Here is a 10,404-nt window from a genome sequence, read left to right as displayed (position 1 = left end):
GCATGTATTGTCTGTATGTGGGTAAGTGCACCCATGTCGTGCAATGGCCTGCAGAGGTCAGAAAAGGCTGTTGGGGACCCTGGGACTGGAATTACGGACAGTTGTTAGCTGCCATGTAGGAGCTGGGATTCGAACCTGGGTCTTCTGCAAGAACAGCCAATGTTCTCAACCGCTGAGCTATCTCTCCAGCCACAGTAGCGTTTTCTTTAGCATACTTGTCTTTCTCATCACTTTGTTTCTTAGCAGACATGGAAGAATCAAGGCCTTGTAGTTAAAGCAGCTGCTCATTTAGCAGCCTCTGCTGATCACTTCCTAACTTTGAGGCCTGGGGCACCAGAGGTGACCTCTCTGAACCTCTTCTGCAAGTAGATGTGAGAATTGAGCCTTGAATGTGTCAGGAGCTTACAGTAAACTGCCGGTCATATGGACTACTGTTTCTTGTTTCCCTCATAGTGATTTGAGCTGTGCCCACTTACCTTTAACAGTTTCTTAGGGTCTAACACTAGAAGGACATATGAATTATAAACTTTAATTGGTGGGTTTTGTTTTTTTAAGTATTAAATTCCCCATGTTTGAGTTTTCCTCATTTGTATTGACGTACAGATGGCTTTCAAGCTGGGTCTGAGCTACATGCCACTGGCAGAAGTAGGTCTGCATGCCCTTGAAGAGTGGTCAGTTCATGTCCAGAAGCATGTAATCCAGCCTTACTATAAAGATATTCTCCCCTGTCTTGATGGATATCTGAAAACTTCAGCCTTGTCAGGTAAGGTTTAGAAGACTTGGGATGTGTATCATAAATAAAATTGCAATGTGATAGTGAAGTAGGATTATTAGTATTTTTGCAGCCTGTGAAGTTTCAACACAGTGTGCTCAAACTGTGTTTGATTGGCATTTTTATACTCTCCCCCAGGTCATTTCAGTACAGTTAGTAGAACAGAAAGAAATGGACCTGAGACATTAAAAATATTTTTACTTTTACCTGCTTATAATAATACTGAAAAATTTTAAGTTATCAGGGACAAGGACTCTTTATAACTCCTAATTTGTACTGCCTTGTTAAAAACTTTGCTCAACAAATCAATCAGGAATTAAAACCATTGGAAAAAATATTTTTACTTTTCTAGTTTCACTTTATTTCTTTTAGTTTTTAAAATATAATGAAGCACTTACGTTATACAAGTAAGAATTTTAAAGAAGTCATCATAGAAGAAAAAAGTTAAGGAAAAGATTCAAAGAAAAACATCATCTGATTAACTTAAAATATAACTAGTCAAGAAAAGTAATACTTAGAATCAGTCAATATATGGATTTGCTTCAGCAAAGTTGAAAAGAGATGTCCTTACCAGATGGAAGGAAACTCTTTTGTTCGCTACCCACACATCTCAGTTAAGGTTTTGTGCCACTGTACCATTGCATGTGCTTGGATGCTGTGTGTGTGTGTTTAGACATACCTTTTTTGTGAGCCCTCTGTAAGACGCAGGCATTCTGGATCTTTACACCTCAATATTCCATTGTGAATTTTTGTTGTGCTCATTAGAGTTATTTACTTTTGTGTGTCAGTGTTTGCCTGCATGTATGTAAGTGCACCACCACATGTGTGCCTGGTGCCTGCAGAGGCCAGAAGAAGGCTTCAATTCCTCTGGTACTGGAGTTACAGATGGCTGTGAGTCCCTACCTTAGTACTGGGAACAGAACCTGAGTCCTCTAAAAAAAAAAAAAAACAGAAAGTGCTCTTAAATGCTGAGCCATATCTTCAGTCCCTTCATTGTTACTTCTTTTTACATAACTACAATTTCCCACTACCATAAGATAGCATTAGTGCAACCCAAAAGCTCTAGCCTCAGATAGCCTATGAAACAAGGAGAAGCACATGTACAGAATGATGCTTTGTAATCAATATTTCAGTATTTATATTTTTTAAAATTTTTATTTTGTGTGTGTGTATTACCTGTGTGTAGGAAAGTGCACCTGTGTTGTGCAATGCCCGTGGAGGACAGAAGGGGCTGTCAGATCCCCTGGAACTGGAGTTACAGACCGTTGTTAACTGCCATGTGGGTGCTGGGATTTGAACCCGGGTCATCTGCAAGAACAACCAGTGTTCTTAACCGCTGAGCCATCTCTCCAGCCCTTCAGTATTCTATTTTACTTAGGAATTATTTTTTAGTCATTGTCCCCACCTATAAATACTTGCTTTCTGGGCATACACAAAATCAAAGCATAAAATCATAGAAAGTTATGAATTAGAGAAACTAAGCAATTTCACTGGCCTGCATTTAGTCTTAAAACATCCTCCCGTAAAGTCTTCTGTAAAGCAATAATGAAATATGTAAATGCAACACTTTCCTGAACAGCTGAAAACAAAGCTGCCAGCCTGATGCCCCACCACCTTCGAATTCTGTAAATTTGACGAACACAGTCAATAAGGGCATTGCACAAACATGATTGACATGTACTCCTCAGGTCATTTAGGGTTCAGCACTGAGCCCTGTTTCCTATTCATGTTGCATTTTGTTGTACAGTATTTCCTTGGATTTCATGACTTGGACATTATAAACAATATAATAAACTATGAACATTGTGCATTGCAAGTCCATTTACATTCTTCTAATGTTTCTTCAGAATTAAATTCAGGTTATGGAGGGCAGAATTCCTCCCTTGGAACCTGTCCCAGAGAGTTTTCTCACTTTTCCTTGGTAAATCTACATTTACTTTGCTTAAAAGGTAGGGGTTAGGGGGCTGGACAGATGGTTCAGTGGTTAAGAACACTGGCTGTTCTTGCAGAAGACCCGGGTTCGAATCCCAGCACCCACATGGCAGCTAACAACTGTCCGTAATTCCAGTTCCAGGAGATCCAACAGCTCTTCTGTTCTAGTTTTCTCACTTTTCCTTGGTAAATCTACATTTACTTTGCTTAAAAGGTAGAGGTTAGGGGGCTGGACAGATGGTTCAGTGGTTAAGAACACTGACTGTTCTTGCAGAAGACCCGGGTTCGAATCCCAGCACCCACATGGCAGCTAACAACTGTCCGTAATTCCAGTTCCAGGAGATCCAACAGCTCTTCTGTTCTCCACGGGCATTGCATGACACAGGTACACTTACCTACAAGCAGGCAATATATACATACATACATACATAAAAACAAAATAATAAATAAAATATTAGCATTGCATGACACAGGTACACTTACCTACATGCAGGCAATATATGCATACATACATAAAAACAAAATAATAAATAAAATATTAAAAAAAAAGTAGGGGTTAGGGGGCTAGATGGCTCAGTAACTGGAGCTGCTTGCTGCCAGACCTGATGACTTGAGTTCAAATCCTGGGACTCACATGGTAGATACTACACTCATGCTGTGACATATATATACCCCCAAATAAGATACATTTCAGAAAAAAACACTGTATTGTTCCTGATGGAGGTTTCACCACAATAGTTTTAGTATTTTACCCGTTTAGCAGTTCTTCCCGAATTGTTTATTGCTGTGATAGTCACAAAATGGTAGTTTTCTACCTTCACTGTTCCTTTCATCCAGTTTGGCATTCTACTGGAGAAAACAGTTTTCTTTCTTGTTTTTTCCCTCTTATTAGTAGGAACTCATGGATTCTTAGGTTTTCAGGAGTGTGATTGTAAGATTTGGCTTGTCACAGATTTGGCTTGTATTTGAGGTGGGAGAACTAACTCCTGGCAGCACAATATGGTTATGATTCTTCTAAGTACCCAAGCTGGAGAGCCAGCCACTTCTCCAAGAAACTATGCTCTATTGATGGACGGTAGTATTAAAATGACAACCAGTATGAATATTTTCTGTTCTAGAATTTTAAGTGTTGAAATAGTCTAAATAACCAGGACTTTAATATTTCTGTTTGGCAGTTGTGGCATGAGTGTTATTTAAAATGGGTTTTTATTTACTGCTGATAGATGACACCAAGAGCCATTGGGAACCATCAGCACTTTCTTGGGCTACCCAGAAAGGATTTGATAGAGCTGTGTTGAAGCATCTGAAAAAGACAGTGAACGTTTCCTCAGTGAGAAATCCTTTGTTCTTTACCTTGAGTAGTGCAGAAATCAACTTAGGAGAAGCAAAAAAGTCTTCATTTAATATGTTAGTTTTGCGTACAACTTGGAATATGATATAGAAATAATTTTGTTATTTTAGCAATGAAAATATAATCTACATTTACTAATGGGCGTCTTGTCTTAATTTTGTTTTCTTGGTTGTCCTGACTCAGGTGTGTTTAGTTCATAGTGAAAGATGATGTGGCTCACATTCAGTAAGCAAGTCAACATTGATACTCATGTGTAAGACTAATTCATTTTTAAATGTCTCTGTATCAAGTTGAATTCATGCAATTTTCTTGGTTTCTTTGCTTGTTTTGCTTTGCACATTTGGTGATGTTTTATTGACTAGCTTTTTTGAGATTTGCTATATGGTGTAATAGGAAAAATAGGATGCAAATGAAGAGAACGAACTTAATTTGGAGAAAGTATTTTTGTTTGAAATAAAAATAAAAATTTGGTGAGTTCCAGGCCAGCTGTGGCTATAGGGAGATCCTGTCTCAATAATAAAGACCAAAAAATAAAAATTTGAAAAACTCAGCCGGGCGTGGTGGCACACGCCTATAGCCTCAGCACTTGGGAGGCAGAGGCAGGCAGATCTCTGTGAGTTCAAGGCCAGCCTGGTCTGCATAGTGAGTTCCAGGACAGCTGGGGTTACAGGGAGACCCTGTCTCAAAAAGACAAAAAAAAAAAATTGTAAAACTCATTGTTGAAACATATTAAAAATTCTAGGTTAGATTTATTTTATTTTTATTTATTTTTGGCAGCTTTTGACAAAGTCTCCAGAAACAGTTGTCTAAATTTTTAAATAATTTTATCACAGATAAACAGTGGGAAAAAATCACTTCAACAAACCTATAATTTCTTTAAATGGATAACAAGGCCAAAACTATTTTTGCACTGTTGGGGTTTATATTGTGGTGGGTAACACAGTTTGTTGTTTTGTTTTTGTTGAACATCTTAGTAACGCTTGCCCCTAGGCACAAATGCTCTTTACCTTCTTTGTGACTGGGCAGGAAGCATCCTTAGCCTGCTGCTAAGAAGCTGTCTGGAGGAAAATCCCTTAGGTGATGCTTTGAATTGTTCTGAAATAGCCACTTTCTTTTGTTTTTTTTTTTTTCAAATTTTTACAAAAACTTTATTGAGAATTTCATACATGCATATAAGGTGTTTTGATCAAATCCATGCCCACTCCCTCCCCTCCAACATTCCCCCCTCTGAAGAGCTAACCCTATAAACTTTTAAGGATTAGATACAAGCTCCCAAATACTTTTGACATTTTTGGCCTTGGAACAGAGTATGTTGCTAATAGGCCCAAGGACACGAAATAGCCACTTTCTTTATGGACACTGTTTTTTTTTAAAAATATTTTATTATATGTGTATAAGTGTATTGCCTGTATGTAAGGGCACCCATGTCGTGCAATGTGGAGATCAGGAGATGGAGTTGGTTCCCCTGGAACTGGAGTTACGGATAGTTGTTAGACGCCATATGGGGGCTAGGAACAAAACCCGGATCCTCTGTAAGAGCAGCCAGTGCGCTTAATCGCTGAGCCATCTTTACAGCCTCCATGGACACTGTTTTAATTGAAAACAAACAAATAAAAAACAACTGGCCACACAGGTTATTCAGGCTTGAGTGTTTGGCCAATATTTCCCCAAATGAGCAAAGTGAGCCTGCCACTTGAAGGACAACATCTGTTAATTATGTAACTAGCAGAGTGAGTTTGATAGCTGATCAATACTTAAGTCTCTTTCTCATAAGATTGATGATGACACCAATGAATGTAGTTTTTTTGCATACACAAAGAAATGTGTCAACATTTGGGAAATCTACTTAATCCAGTGAACCAGTATTTTCAGATGAGCAGTACATGAAATTGCCAGTTTATGCACAGATTAAAAAAATTGATTCTAAGTATAAGACAAATGAATAGATTTTAGCAATTATGTAAAAGTTCATTGATAAGGTTTCACATTGTACATTGTGATTAAGCCTTTAGGAAACTATTGGTAGTTCACTTTTAATAGAATATCAAAGAATAATCACAATTATCTGAAAGACTGTAAAACACTCCTCTATCTTCCATCTACACCTCTGTGTGAGCCCCATATCCCCCTGTGATCAGACTAAAGCTATGGGTACTCATGTGAAATGGGCTACCCTTCTAAGGGTTTTTGTTTGTTTTAAAAACTTAATTTTCATAAAAGTATGTCATTTGTTAATATGTCACTGGGTTAGTATTTTTAAAATAGTACCTGTTTTTACCGTTGGAATTTCTAATGCAAATTTTAGGAGTATGACCCAAATAATAGATAAGTTCTTGGGGAGTCCTGGTACTTCTTAAGAGTATAAAGGGTTCTCCCCCAAAATGGAACCACTGACTTTGAAAACTGGGGTGATATAAAACTTCTTTTATGGATTTTCAGTGAAATTAGTAGTACTACTGTGTAAGATTTAATTAATAGTTAGGAGACATCAACAATGAGTTTTCTTTCCTCTTTATTATATTTATTTATTTATTTATTTATTTTTTGGTCTTTTTGAGATAGGGTCTCCCTGTAGCCCCAGCTGTCCTAGAACTCACTACGTAGACCAGGCTGGCCTTGAACTCACAGAGATCCGCCTGCCTCTGCCTCCCGAGTGCTGGGATTAAAGACGGACACCACCATGCCTGGCTTCTTCCTCTTTATTTTTAAATTCATTTGTCACATGTGTATAATTATATGAATTTGCAGGATGAAGCACTGTCCTTAGAGGAAATAAGAATTAGAGTAGTACAAATACTTGGATCCCTAGGAGGACAAATAAACAAAAATCTTGTAACAGGTAAGCTTTTTCCTTTAAAATAATCTCTGTAGATATACTGGTACTTTTAATTTGAATATGTACTGGTTTCAGTCTGCTCTGGCATGCATCTAACAGTTTAAGAATCCTCTGGATCAACCCCAGTAACTATACATACTGTACATATGAAAAATACTGATTTTTCCATGTCTGTGCCCTATTCATTATTATTGCCATGGTAGTGATGAGCACTGGATTGGGCCGGCATAACATAGTATTCTATTTTGGATTTCTTCAGAGTTGGGCAGTTGCTGTTGAGGATGACCAGTTTGGGTTTGTCTGATCAATTTCTGAGTCTGCTTGTACCCCAGTATGTGCTTTCCACTTTTCATAGCAAGTTGAAGCCTGAAGTTGATCTACCTCAGAGAGTAGACTGTGTTTTCTCCCTCTTCTCCTCCCTCCCTCCCTCCCTCCCTCCCTCTCTCTCTCTCTCTCTCTCTCTCTCTCTCTCTCTCTCTCTCTCTCTCTTTCTCTCTTTCTTCATTTCTTTCTTTTTTTGAGATAGTGTCTCATTATGTAACACTGGAACTTGCTGTTTAGACTAGGTTGGCCTGGAACTCAAAGAGATATATCCATCTCTGCTTCCAGAGTGGTGGGATTAAAGGCATGTGCCACCATACTTTGCCTGTAGAGGATTTTAATCTTCTTTGTAGGCACGGCCTTCCTCCTTTAGGTGTGGTACAGACAGCCCCCAACCAATAGCAGACTTTTAGGTATTTAGGAAATTAGAATCTGTACTTGCAAAGTGGTTTTTTTTTGGTCTTTTTGAGACAAGGTCTCCCTATAGCCCCAGCTGGCCTGGAACTCACTATGTAGATCAGGCTGGCCTTGAACTCACAGAGTTCCGCCTGCCTCTGCCTCCCAAGTGCTGGGACTACAGGCGTGGACTACCACGCCCCGATTTTTTTTTCATTTCTCATTTTATTTTTTATTTTTATTTTATGTGTACGTGTATATTGCCTGCATGTGTGTGAGTGCACCCATGTTTTGCTTGGACAGAGAGTTCATCAGTTTCTCTTTCTTTCCTTTCTTTTTGTGTGGTATATGTATAGGTGTGACTGTGTGTATAGACACACGGGGGGTCTGTGCATATACACGTGTAGAAGCCAGAGGTCAATGCTCAGTGACTTTCCTCAGCTACTTGCCACCTTAAGGTTTTATGATTTATTATTGTTGTTGCTGATTGGGTGTGTGTGTGTGTGTGTGTGTATGTATGATGGCAGTGTGTGCATGTGCATGTGGAGGCCTAAGGCTCATTTTGGGAATCTTCTTAGTTCTCTGAGGCATTATTCACTGAGGCAGGATCTCTCAGTGGAACTAAGAGCTGGCCCATATGTCTAGTTAGCTATCCTGCTGGATCCAGGCACCCTCATCTGCCTTCAGCATTGAAATTACAGGCAGGCTGCCATGCCCACCCAGCATTTACATAGGACTGGGGATCTAAACTCTGCTCCCCACATTCGTACTCTATCCACTGAGCCATCTGTCCAGCCTCTTTAAAGAAATTTTAAAAAAGATTTATTTTTAATTATGTGTATGTGTGGGGGTATGTGCATGTGAGTGCAGGTACCTGCAGAGACCAGAGGCTTCAGATTTCTTGGAACTGGAGTGGCTTTGAGCTGACAGATGTGGATGCTAGGAACTGAACTCAGGTCCTCTCTAAGAACAGTATGTACTCTCAACCGCTGAGCCATCTCGCTATCCCATAAAGAGGAGATTTTTAATAAAATTTTTATTTATCTTTCTATCATGTATCTTAAGTGGCTCTCACTGAATTTGGATATTCCAGACCATTAGACTTGTTTAAATAATTTTCAGTAATTTAATAATAATTTTACTTAAGTTAAATTTAGAAATAAGCATGTAAGTACTTTCTAATATTCTTACATATCTGAAGCAGAAGAAAGAAGGAAACACAAAATGCTTAACTTAAAAGTTTAAAAATACCCCGATTTAACTAACAAGTGGTAGGAGGGAAGATCTTGAATGCAAACCACTCTTCTAACCCTTTTTTGTCAGCTGCATCCTCAGAGGAAATGATGAAGAAATGTGTGGCGTGGGACACGGAGAAGAGACTCAGCTTTGCAGTGCCCTTCAGAGAGATGAAGCCTGTGATTTACCTAGATGTCTTTCTGCCTCGGGTCACTGAACTGGCTCTTTCTGCAAGTGACAGACAAACTAAAGTAGTCTTTTTTCATTTCACTCCTGATTTATAGTGTATTGGTTTTAAAACATGTTGGTTAGTAAACAGATAATAGAAATTTTAGCCATTATAATATCGTTAATTTTACTATTTCTAACAGAAGTAGGTGTCATTGATAAATGAAATTTAAAAATAAATCATCTTAATAGATAACAATGTGGTAAAGCATTAATAGACCAAAATTTCTTCATATCAGAAAATCATAGTACAAAGTGTATTTAAAGTGATACTCAACAGATGTTTAACTGTCCCTTTAATTTGGGAGATTAAAAACAGATAATCCCAAATGTTAATACTAATCTGTAAACTTTAAAAAAAAAATAATTTATTTTTTTTTATTTTATGTGTATGAGTGTATTGCCTGCATGTACGTGAGTGCACCTGTGTTGTGCAATGCCTGCAGAGGTCAGAATTGGCTGGGACTCCCCTGGAACTGGAATTACGGATAGCTGTTAGCTGCCATGTGGGCGCTGGGATTCGAACCTGGGTCTTCTGAAAGAACAACCAGTGTTCTTAACTGCTGAGCCATCTCTCCAACCCCAATTTGTAAATTTTTATTGTATATCCAAAATATATTTGCTAAAGTGATATTTATAGATGGCAGCCAGGATGTGTAGCCCTAAATTGTGGCAGCTGAACTGTATTTCTTGTATTACCCTCAGAGTCTAAAGCTTTGAAATTTCAGTTTTTAACTCTTAAAAATTAAAGTGACAGAAGCATTAATTTTGTATAAAAAGAACTACTTCCAGTTTGTTTCTATTTGATTGCATGGTAGCACCCACAATAAAAGTTTTTCTTCTTTAATGAATAAATTTGAGGAAAGCATATTCTCTTGTAAATATGGTAACCTGGGCTTTGTTGAACTCCTGCTCCATTTTAGGTGGCAGCTTGTGAACTGTTACACAGCATGGTTATGTTTATGTTGGGAAGAAGCGCTCAGATCCCTGAAGGAGGTCAGGGAGTGCCCCCCATGTACCAGTTGTATAAACACACTTTTCCTGTGCTGCTTCACCTTGCCTGTGATGTGGATCAGGTAAGTCTACACCATTGCAAAAACTAAGAAAAGAATTTAACCTCAAGCTGGCTATGGTGATGACTCCTGTAATCTCAGAAATTAGAAAGGAGGATTGCTGCAAGTGCAGCCAGCTAGGGCTACATAGCCAGACCTCATCACACACAAAGTCTCTGCTCTCCTCAGTGGTCAGGAAAGCCTGCTTGTGATGGCTAATCTTGGTTATCAACCTGAGTGGATCTGGAATGAACTGAAATGAGAGACTTTCTTCATTAGA

The 10,404-nt window shown here is 38.6% G+C and overlaps 1 protein-coding gene across 1 annotated transcript in view; it reads left to right on the top strand.

Annotated features, from left to right (window-relative positions):
- Positions 1-159: 159 nt before the first annotated feature.
- LOC108490122 (DNA-dependent protein kinase catalytic subunit-like) overlaps positions 160-10,404 on the top strand; it is a gene marked incomplete at its 3' end in the record, with an annotated part of 22,492 nt that continues 12,247 nt past the window's right edge. The window contains exons 1-5 of the mRNA XM_029557897.1: positions 160-763; positions 3,928-4,034; positions 6,804-6,894; positions 8,932-9,095; positions 9,996-10,148. Coding sequence (XP_029413757.1) covers positions 604-763; positions 3,928-4,034; positions 6,804-6,894; positions 8,932-9,095; positions 9,996-10,148 — 675 coding nt within the window. The remainder of the gene's footprint in view (positions 764-3,927; positions 4,035-6,803; positions 6,895-8,931; positions 9,096-9,995; positions 10,149-10,404) is intronic.

Source organism: Nannospalax galili, unplaced genomic scaffold (genome assembly GCF_000622305.1).
Source record: "Nannospalax galili isolate Female #2095 unplaced genomic scaffold, S.galili_v1.0 scaffold7608, whole genome shotgun sequence".
Lineage (NCBI taxonomy): Eukaryota > Metazoa > Chordata > Mammalia > Rodentia > Spalacidae > Nannospalax > Nannospalax galili.
Note: the sequence above shows the minus strand (reverse complement) of the source record. Positions and strands in the feature narration are given on the sequence as shown.